Source organism: Trichechus manatus, unplaced genomic scaffold (genome assembly GCF_000243295.1).
Source record: "Trichechus manatus latirostris isolate Lorelei unplaced genomic scaffold, TriManLat1.0 scaffold00009, whole genome shotgun sequence".
In the NCBI taxonomy this organism is placed as follows: domain Eukaryota; kingdom Metazoa; phylum Chordata; class Mammalia; order Sirenia; family Trichechidae; genus Trichechus; species Trichechus manatus.
Window position 1 is genome coordinate 21542680 of NW_004443945.1, and position 11355 is coordinate 21554034.

The 11355-nt window shown below is 39.8% G+C and overlaps 1 protein-coding gene across 1 annotated transcript in view; it reads right to left on the reverse strand.

Moving 5' to 3' along the window:
* The window catches only part of CPQ (carboxypeptidase Q), a 537063-nt gene extending 526633 nt beyond the window's left edge, over positions 1-10430 (reverse strand). The window contains exon 1 of the mRNA XM_023726056.1: positions 10410-10430. Coding sequence (XP_023581824.1) covers positions 10410-10411 — 2 coding nt within the window. The 5' untranslated portion in view covers positions 10412-10430. The remainder of the gene's footprint in view (positions 1-10409) is intronic.
* Positions 10431-11355: the final 925 nt, after the last annotated feature.

An 11355-nucleotide genomic window follows, 5' to 3' on the forward strand; every position in this document is an offset into this window, starting at 1 on the left:
TATGTTGAGGTGTAATCCATACTGAAGGCTGTGGTCTTTGATCTTCATCAGTAAGTGCTTCAAGTCCTCTTCACTTTCAGCAAGCAAGGTTGTCATCTGCCTATCGCAGGTTGTTAATGAGTTTTCCTCCAATCCTGATGCCACGTTCTTCTTCATATAGTCCGGCTTCTCGGATTATTTGCTCAGCACACAGATTGAATAAGTATGGGGAAAGGATACAACCCTGATGCACACCTTTCCTGATTTTAAACCACTTGTTCTGTTCCAAGGACTTTCTCTTGGTCTATGTACAGGTTCTGCATGAGCACAATTCAGTGTTCTGGAATTCCCCCTCTTCACAACGTTATCCATAATTTGTTATGATCCACACAGTCGAATGCCTTTGCACAGTCAATAAAACACAGGTAAACATTTTTCTGGTATTCTCTGCTTTCAGGCAGGATCCATCTGACATCAGCAATGATATCCCTTGTTCCATATCCTCTTCTGAATCTGGCTTGAATTTCTGGCAGTTCCCTGTCAATGTACTGGCAAACATTTTTTGAATTATCTTCAGCAAAACTTAACTTGTGTGTAATGTAAATGATCGTTCAATAACTTCCACATTCTGTTGGATCACCTTTCTTTGGAATGTGCACAAATATGGATCTCTCCCAGTCAGTTGGCCAGGTAGCTGTCTTCCAAATTTCTTGACATAGATGAAGGAGTACCTCCAGCGCTGCATTCGTTTGTTGAAATATCTCAATTGGTAATTCTGTCAATTCCTGCAGCCTTGTTTTTCACCAGTGTCTTCAGTGTAGCTTGGCCTTCTTCCTTCAGTATCATTGGTTCTTGATCATATGCTACCTCCTGAAATGGCTGAATGTCAACCTTTTGGTACAGTGGCTCTGTGTATTCCTTCCATCTTCTTTTGATGCTTCCTGCGTCCTCCAATATTTTGTCCATAGACTCTTTCAAAATTGCAACTCCAGGCTTCAATTTTTTCTTCAGTTCTTTCAGCTTGAGAAATCAGGAGCATGTTCTTCTCTTTTGGTTTTCTAACTCCAGGTCTTTGCACATTTCATTATAATACTTTATTCTGTCTTCTCAAGCTGCCCTTTGAAATCTTCTCTTCAGCTCTTTTACCTCATCATTTCTTCTACTGGCTTTAGCTACTATATGTTCAAGATCAAGTTTCAGAGTCTCTTCTGACATCATTTTGGTCATTTCTTTCTTTCCTGTCTTTTTAATGACCTTTTGCTTTCTTTATGTTTGATGTCCTTGATGTCATCCCACAACTCATCTGGTCTTTGATCATTAGTGTTCAATGCATCAAATCTATTCTTGAGATGGTCTCTAAATTCAGGAGGGATATACTCAAGGTCATATTTTGGCTCTCACGGACTTGTTTTAACTTTCTCCAGCTTCATCTTGAACTTGCACATGAGAAATTGATGGTATGTTCTGCAGTTGGCCCTTGGCCTTGTTCTGACTGATGATATTGAGCTTTTCCACCTTCTCTTTCCACAGGTGTAGTTGATATGATTCCTGTGTTTTCCATCTGTTGAGGTCCACGTGTATAATCACCGTTTTATGTTACTGAAAAAAGGTATTTGCAATGAATATGTCATTGGTCTTGAAAAATACTATCATGTGAACTCTGGCATCATTTCTATCACCAAGACCATATTTTCCAACGACAGATCTTTCTTCTTTGTTTCCAACTTTTGCATTCTAATCACCAGCAATTATCAGTGTATCTTGATTGCATGTTTGATCAATTTCAGATTGCTGAAGTTGGTAAAAAAAAAATCTTCAATTTCTTCATCTTTGGCATTAATGGTTGGTGCGTAAATTTGAATAATAGTTGTATTAACTCGTCTTCCTTGTATGAACGTGGATATTATCCTATCATTGACAGCACTGTACTTCAGGATAGATATTGAAATGTTCTTTTTGATAATGAATGTAATGTTATTTCTCTTCAAGTTGTCATCCCCGGCATAGTAGACCATATGATTGTCTGATTCAAAATGGCCAATACCAGTCTATTTCAGCTCACAAATATCTAGAATATTGCTCTTTATGTATTCCATTTCATTTCTGATGACTTTCAATTTTCCTAGATTCATACTTCGTACATTCCATGTTCCAATTATTAATGGATGTTTTCAGCTGTTTCTTCTCATTTTGAGTCATGCTACATCAGCAAATGAAGGTCCCATAAGCTTGACTCCATCCACATCATTAAGATCAATCTACTTTGAGGAGGCAGCTCTTCCTCAGTTGTATTTTGAGTGCCTACCAACCTGAGGGGCTCATCCTCCAGTACTACATCAGACAATGTTCTGCTGCTATTTATAAGGTTTTTACTGGCCCATTTTTTTTCAGAAGTAGACCACCAGGTCCCTCTTCCTAGTTTGTCTTAGTCTGGTGGCTCTGCTGAAGCCTGTCCATCATGGGTGACCCTGCTGGTATTTGAAATACTGGTGGCATAGCTTCCAGCATCACAGCAACAGGCAAGCCACCACAGTACAATAAACTGACAGACACATGGTGGCTTAGACTCCTTGATCCATGTTCCAATTTCATTTAGTTTTCCCAAAATCCCTGAAGGGTTGATATTATCACCCATCTCCATTCTACAGTTAAGGAAACTCTGTGGGAAGTAATTTGCTAAAAATCATGTGGAAAGGATTCAAACCCAAGTCAATCTGACTTTAATATCTGTATTCTTTCAACTCTATTATATATAACCAGGTTATTATATGGTATGCACTCAGTGGAATATAAACTTGAAATGGTTTTATTTTCTCCAATCACAGCTGCCAGCTGTGCTACATTGAATCATACTTTACTGTTCCTTAATAACATCTGGGCTGATTCCAGAGCTTTCCAATCACTTTCAGTTATTAGAAGAGTCTCATTCCAGTATTTAAGACTCAAACCCATTAATTTTTAAATTCCAGTTTCACATCCAATGTAAAGCTCCTCTCCTTCCCTCTCCCCAAGGCCAGCCAGGCTCCGGGTTGGGACTTGGAGGGAGCAGGTGGCTGGGTCTTTTCTTCTCCTCCTCCCCACTTCAGGTGGAAAGGAGGTTTATTAGTATTCTAGGGCTGCCATAACTAATTACCATAAATGGAGTGGCTTAAAACAACAAAAATTATTCTCTCACAGTTCAGGAGGATGGAAGTCCAAAATCAAGATGTTGGCAGGGTTGGCTCTTTCTGGAGAATCTATTCCATGCCTCTGGTGGTTGCCAGCAATCCTTGGCACTCCATGGCTTATAGCTGTGTCACTCCAATTTCTGCCTCCTTCATCACATGGACTTCTTCCCTGTGTGTGTTTGTGCCTCCATGTCTAAATCTTCCTCTCCTTTCTCTTATAAAGACACCAGTCATTGGATTTAGGGCCCAGGCTAATCCAGGATGGTTTTATCTCAAGATTTTTAATCACATTTGCAAAGACCCTATTTCCGAATAAAGCCATATGCTGAGGTTCTGGGTGGACATGAATTTGGGGAGTGATGTTATTCATCCCACTACAGGAGATACACTCTGTGACTAGTACACCTCCTGCCCCCTTCCTCTTCCAGGCTTTAAGTCCTCCAGTGCATTGGAGCAGGGAGGGTAAAATCCAAGGAGTGGCAGGGTTGTCTTATGAGGCTGGCTCACTGTGCATTCAAGTTTCCATCCTAGCTAGGCATGGTTCTCTCTGCTGCTGATGGTCTTCACTAATTTGGTGGTCTCCACCCAGAAGGTGAAGGAGCCCTGGTAGTGCAGTGGTTAAAGTGCTCAGCTGCTAAACGAAAGGTCAGCGGTTTGAACCCCCCAGCCACTCCATGGGAGAAAGATGTGGCACTCTGCTTCCATAAAGATTACAGCCTTGGAAACTCTATGGGGCAGTTCTACTCTGTGCTATAGGGTCACTATGAAATGAATTGACTCGACAGCAACGGTGCATTCAGTTTACTTGGAGAGATGTTCAGCTTCACTCCAGCTCAGTCCATGACTGAGAATGCTCTCAGAGAAGGGTCAAACCGTGTCTCCATTTTGTCTCTGCCATGATCCATGCCCCCAATCTGTTCTTCAAATGGAGCATCTCCTCACTAGATGCCATCTGATCTACGCCAAAACTCATGCCTTGCCTTTTACAATCCATGCTTCCTCTGTAGAACAATGTGAACCACTTCCTCTTCCAGGCCTTCCAGGCAAGGTGGGGTATTTCCTCTGTCTTCTCAAGACACTTCATCCTGTGGTCACTTCTCTATTGGCTTTGGCAGGATCCCTCAACAAGAAGCAGGCACCAGTTTCAAAGTTCACAAATACCGTAACATGTCAGGGACCCATGTGAATCTCTCCCCTTCCCTCACCTCACTTAGCTCTACTCCATGCTAATGACTATGACCAAGCAGGGCCTTTGAGGCCTCATCTCATCCAACATCTAGCCAAGAGTGAGCTGCCAGTCTGGCTGACACCCCCAGGCTCTTCTCTTGTAGTCCACCTTTCACATGGCTTAGAGGTAGGTAGACAGCACCCATGGGGAAGGGAGGGAAAAGCCATAACATTGCCCATTTGGCCCACAACTCATGACTGTAACATTGTCTTCTTCTTTCTCCTCTCTACCCCATATCTTCTCTTATAAATTGGAAGGTTGGGGGTGATAGTTTAAAGTAGAAAAAAATAGTTCTGTCATCTCTTACTGAGCTCTGAGGGAGGTGTCTGACTCCAGTTAATTGTGGCTCATTTTAGCATAGAGGGTGCTTAATGACTCTGTCCTGATCTTGGGCTCTAATCACCAATCCCAAGGTAATAGGAAAAGTCTGGCTCAACACATTGTAACATGAATTCTGCCCAACTGTCCCATAAGTACCATAGCGAAGTATAAACACGAAACAGTTGTTACAGATTATTTCAAAAGATGTCCAAAGTCCAACAATTCGGTGAAAACTGCATTTCAATGTTGTCAATTTGTCAGTGAGTCAGAAAAACATCATTCAGATTGAAACTGATGAAGAGAAATGTACACTCCATCATAACTGGCAATCCCAAATAAAAGCCAGCCATCAAAAGGCCAAGTGGCCAGGCAAAAGGCTTCCGCAGCCCTCATTTAACAGGGATTGCAAACCGGTAGTCCAGGGGCCAAGACTGCCAATGGGTATTTTTGTTTTAGCCACACAGCATTTTTAAAAATTTGAAATAATTGCCAATTCATCAGGCTTTTGTTGGTTATCCCTTTCACGGCATCTCTCCTTACCTACTCCTTCAGCAAATGCTTTTTGACTCAATTATTCTTACCTCAGAACTTTAGTAATCAAAATATATCTAACCCATATTATCCCTTAATATCTTGCTCAGTCTCTATTCTTTGCCAGAATTCACATCTCCCCCAAAATTAAACATCTATTGTACATGAGAGCACAGAAGACCCTGAACCCATAACTGCCACTTTGGGGAGTCAAGGTTCTGTTCTCCCCTTCTCTAGCCCTATTATTCAAAGAACCAACTACTGAAGGAGACATCCTGAGGGAGAATGTCTCTCCTCCTGCCAAGTGGTCCAGATCCTGCCCACCTCCTCCAATATCATGGCTCTGCTCACTCTTGCATCTCTAGTCCCTATCTCTCAACTGCTTTGTTCTCCTCTCTCACACAGTGGGTACAAATCTTCCCGCCTGGTAACACAATTACTTGAATGGATTGCCTGCTCAAATAACTACTCATTTCCTTGCATCCATTGCCATACATTTCAGTATGTCTCCATTTCCACAACACTCCCCTCCTGCTCAATCCTCTGCAATGTAACTTTCCGTGTTCTCCAACCAATCACATATCCACAGTGCTGAATGTGTTATTAATGTTCACAGTGACTCCCAGTTGTCAAATGGACCTGCTCCTTGACCTCTCTGGAGTGTTTGGTTTGATTGATCAAACTATGCCCCTCAAAATGTTCTTCTACTTTGGCTTCAATGGCATCAATCAACTGCTGGTGGCTCCTTCTCTGTATTCTTAACAGGGTTTTACCTGGCTCCTTCCTTACTTCAAGTGTTGTTAAGGCAAGTGTCACTACCAAATGAGTGGTGATCCTCACTGTGGAGTATGATAAAGACTCAAAAGCTATAGAAGGCTTACCGTTTAAGATCTACAACTTTACTCAGGATATTCCTATTACTTATTTACAAACAAAAACTTACTTCACAACCTTGCACTTCTACCCAAATTCTGCAGCAGCCCAGCCAGACAAGACCACCCACTTGCTATCTCAAGTTCACTCTAGGCACATTAGCAACAACATTCTCTCTGCCTGGAATTCCCTTTCTCTCAGTCATATCCTACCTAGCTTTTAAGATTCAGCTCAAGACCCATTTTCCAGAGACAACTCCAATCATAGAGACTTTGACCTTCTGCAAAATTACGGGACTTTAAAGTATTACCGTCTTGTATTTAATCACATGTAATCACGTGTTTTAATAAAGTCCAGCTCCTTCACTGGTTTCCGGATAGAATCCACTCAACCAATCTTCATTGTGATTTCTATGGTTTTATTGATATCTGTAAAGTAGAAGGGTCAAATGGCACAGAACATAGCATTTCACATGAAAAGTCTCCATTAGGCTTGCCCTTCCCTAAAAGCCACCTTCATACCCCTATCAGTAACCCTCCAATCCTTTAAGTTCCTTCTTCTTTCAGAAATCTGAGAACCATCCAGGCCCTGGAGCTAACTTCTACCCAAGCTTATCAAAGCGTCATCTCAAGAAAGGCATATTTCCCAGCAAAGGAATCCTCACACCTGTGGCCAAGATGACTTTACTTTGTTTTTTGTTTTAACTCACAGTTTTGCTCAAATGTAGTTCGTGAGTCCTCAATTAAATTATAAACATCTCTAGGACAAGACAGTCCATACTCTGAACACTGTAGAACACTGTTATTCACAAAGACAGTACTCTGTAAACATCTGTCAAATGTATAAGAAGAAGTCACACAAAAAAGAAACATCAGTGTAGTGGGCTGAATGGTGGTCCCCCCCAAAATATATGTCTACATCCTAATCCCTAGAGCCTGTGAAGGTGACCTTATTTGGAAAAAGGGTCTTTGTAGATATATGTAAGTTATAAATCTTCAGATAAAATCATCTGGATTACCCAGTGGGCTCTAAATTCAATGACAAATGTCCTTATAAGAGACAGAAGAGGAGAAGACACAGAACACAGAGGAGAAGGCCATGGGAAAACAAAGGTAGAAGTTAGAGTTATGCCGCCAGAGCCAAGGAATACCTGGCATTACCAGAAGCTGGATGAAGCAAGGGAAGGATTCTCCCTTGGAGCGTTCAGAGGGAACACTGCCTAGACAACACCTTGATTTCAGACTTGTGTACTAGACAACTATAAGGGAATAAATTTCACTGTGCTAAGCATTTTAGATGACTTAGACATGGATCTTGCCTTGGAGAAACTTATATTTCTTAACTGATTCTGGCTATTGCCTAGACTTGGGATGTCAACTGCTAGCAGGAAATTTTACCTTGTGTTTCATAAAAGACCACAGACACAGTTATATTTTCATGGTCATGAGAACAAGAAGTCATAATCTAGCTCTAGAGTCACAGATGGGGAAAGGACTCTATCCAGGCCAGCCTTTCCTAATTCCTGCAACTATCAGGGGAGGCCATGAAAGTCTGAACAAGTCAACAAGTCATTCAAAAGAGCCAGACATACATCATTGCATGGGACATGTAATCCCTATGTCACTGCTCAAACAGGGTTGTAGAAAGATGTCAAAAGAAAGCACCTGTGACTACTACAGATTTGAGACAAAGCCAGCAGAGGACAGTTCTCCAAAGTAAGTTCATACTATGACAGGAAAAAACTGAAAATCCCTTGTTTGGAAAAATACAGCAGGTGCTTGAGCTGGCAGAAGAAGCTTTCCTGGACCAATCTTGGCACAAAAGAAAGCAAGTAATGGGGACTGAATAAAAAGTCACAAGTACAAGCCATAGTTTCAGAAAATTGCCTAAAGGCAAGGTAGTAGAGTGGAGAGTAAACACTAAAAGAACATATTCACACATAAAACCCATATCATAAAGACAATTCTTGTTAGCTTGGAACACATCATTTGTCCCTCTTCCATACAAAACTTGCACAAATAACTGATCCAGAAAGAACTTGCCTCATTTAAAGACGATTATAAAATGAGAAGAAAAAAACAAAAATCACATACAGCTACGAAAGGACGGAAAACAAAAATATTGCCACAGAACGGATAAAAATTGTGGCCAAATTTGATGTCATGACACCAAAAATAAGCAAATGCCTGTATAAAACAAAAATTCAATGTAAATATACAAGAGCTCAAGTAAAATAAGGCAAAGCAATAGAAGGAGATGACTTATGTATTGACAGGGCTCATAAACAGAAGAGAAAAATAAAAATGCAGATCTTAGAGACAGTCCCCCCAAAAAATAAATACTGCTAAAAAGAAAGTAATGATTATGAAAGGCACAAATGGGAAAAGAGGGCAAAATGAAATGTAAATAACTGAGTTAATATGGTAGTCAAACAATGGAAATCAAACACGTGCATAATTAGTGTTCCCAAAGAGCATAATCAAAACAATGGAAATAGTTTTCAATCCATACTTTTTTTCTCCCTGTTTAGAGAAAAACCTTTGGTGAAATAAATTAAGACCAAGGATTTTATATCCAATCAAACTGTTGTAGAAGTATAAAGACATGTGACAAACTTTTTTTGAACATGCCAAGAACCCAAAGAATTTGGTTCCCTATTAAACCCTTTCTCCACTCCTAAAAGAAATTGCTATAGCATTAACTTCTGCCAACCAAAAAATTAATGAAGAAACTGTGACAAAAATACTAACAGTAAGTGCTGAATTCACTATAACTAAGACCAAAATAAATATAGAGATTATGGTTATAGTTGCAGAATGAATATGTTATAAGCTCTAAAATGTAACAATGTATAATTATCAAGTTGGGAGAGCAAGGGATCCAGAAAGTCGGTGGTAGTATACTTATGCTCATTTCCTCATCTTTTAGAGAGGAGTAGAAAATACCACTGAGAATCTACACAAATCCATCCTTCCTTGCTTCTTTGTTGGCAGAGCTAGGTGGGGCCTCTCCCCAGTTCCAGGTGACGATCCTCTAAGCCAGTCTTGGTAAATCCATCTCCTTTGACAATGACTGCTGTTAGCATGCACATGTGATTCAACTCTGGCCAATGAGACATGAGGGGACATGTGTTTCCTTGCTCTTGTGAAGAAATGTGAAATGTGCTGTCTCTGCCACAAATTTAGGGTAAGTTAATGCCTCTAAATATAACCGTGATGATTAAGGCCTACGTATATGTTGAGGATGGCAGAGTGAGAAGATGGAAAAACCTGGGTCCTAATGACTTGGTTGAGATGCTAGAACTACTCTACCTCTGGACTTCTTAATATTGAGATAAATGTCTTTCTTGATTAAGCAATCAGTTTTCAGTTACTTGTTGATGAAAATATTCTGATATACTAGAGGTCAAAATGGATCACTTAAAATTGATAAATCAAGCAACAGAAATATATATATATATATAAATGTAAAGAGGTAAACATGAAGAAGAAATTATATCATCAGTCTTTGGGTAGGGGAAGGTGAAGGAAGTGGAAATTACCAAGTTCCTCAGTGCTCACTGGAGGGAGTAGAAAGAACTACATAGAGTTCTAAAGATAACTGCTAAACAAAAAATACAAATCTTCCAAATTATCAGAAAATCCACACACACACCCAACAAAGCAGAAACATAGCTTACATTGTGAATTTAACAAAAACAACAAAAGAAGATATGATGACAGAACTAAAACCATGTACAACAGGATCGGACCGTTGTGATGCATAGGGTTTTCACTGGCTAATTCTTTGGAAGTAGATCGCCAGACCCATCTTCTTAGTTTGTCTTAGTCTGGAAGCTCCGCTGAAACCTGTTCAGCATCATAGCAACACACAAGCCTCCAGTCACAAACAAGTGGTGGCTGTGCTCGAGATGTATTGGCCAGAATCAAACCAAGTTTCCTGCGTGGAAGGCGAGAAATCTTCCACTGAACCTCCACTGCCACTTTAGCAGAAGTCTGGAAAAGCCTAAATGCCAACATATAGTAGATGAGGTAGACCATGAAGCCATTAAAAAGAATGAAGTGGTTCTCTGTGGACAAATACTGAACAGTCTTCAAGATGTAATGTTAGGAGAACAAAGCAAGGTGCAGAACAAAATATATAGTAAGCTACCATTTAACTAAAAAGAGAAAAATATATATATATAAAATCTCCTGTACACACACTTGTGTGTGAATATGCTCTCTTGAGGGATACACAGGACAGTAGTAACACTGCCTCTGTGGAGGGTAAACCAGTGGCTCAGAGCAAGAATGAAGAGGGAAACTTACATTGCACTATATCCTCGTTTTGAGCTATGTTCCACTTGCATATATAACCTCAAAAACTATTTTTAAAAAATTAAAGCCTTTTTCATGTGTTTTCTTTTATCAGACTCATATATCTTCTCAAATCCTCAACAAATATGCACTTAGTGTCTATTCTTCCAAAGAGGGTGTCATACTTGTGGGTATTCTTGTTTTGTTCCGGGGACAGGCAGGATAAATTTAGCCCTTAAGGGCATCACTGTTTCAATTTTCTGTGTGATTATGATCTGTAGGAGAAGGAAAAAAAAAAAAAAAAGACAACACTGTCTCTTTCTTAAAATCCAGTAAATCATTTCTGTTCTTAAGCAAATCTGTTGCCAAACATCAAAAGGTTTCTCTCTACCTTTATATGCAAAGATAAACTGTTTTTCAAAGGCACTTCTTATTTTACCAAAAACACAAAAAAAAATCAAGATTCCTAAAGTTTTGTGGGATGTAGCTAGATCAGGGCAAGAGGGCAATGTCTGCTTCTTCAAACAAAAGAAGAGAAAGGAAGATTTTGTTCACGTTTTGTTTGAATCTCTTTCCTCTTTAGAACGGCTGTGCGAAGTTTCAACCTGAAAATATGTGGCTGGAATGAATGTGCTGACAGGCATTTATCTAGAGAAATGTGAATGTAACACAATGATTCTTATCCAGGTGCATTAGGGGTTTTTCATTATTTTAAAGGCTCCACAAGCATTTGTTAAGGAAACTTACATCCTCAGTAACACTAATTCAGGCAATATAATAGTTTACTTAGCTTATAAAGTCTTGCACATTAGAAATTTAAAAACTATGCGATTCAGCCATTGCAGATGTAACATTAGTGAGACGTAAATGAGTGTACATATTACAGTCTCAATAAGCCCACAAAAGTGTTTTAAGCACAACATCATTAAGGACAAAAAGCTCAAAAAAATACCAGTAT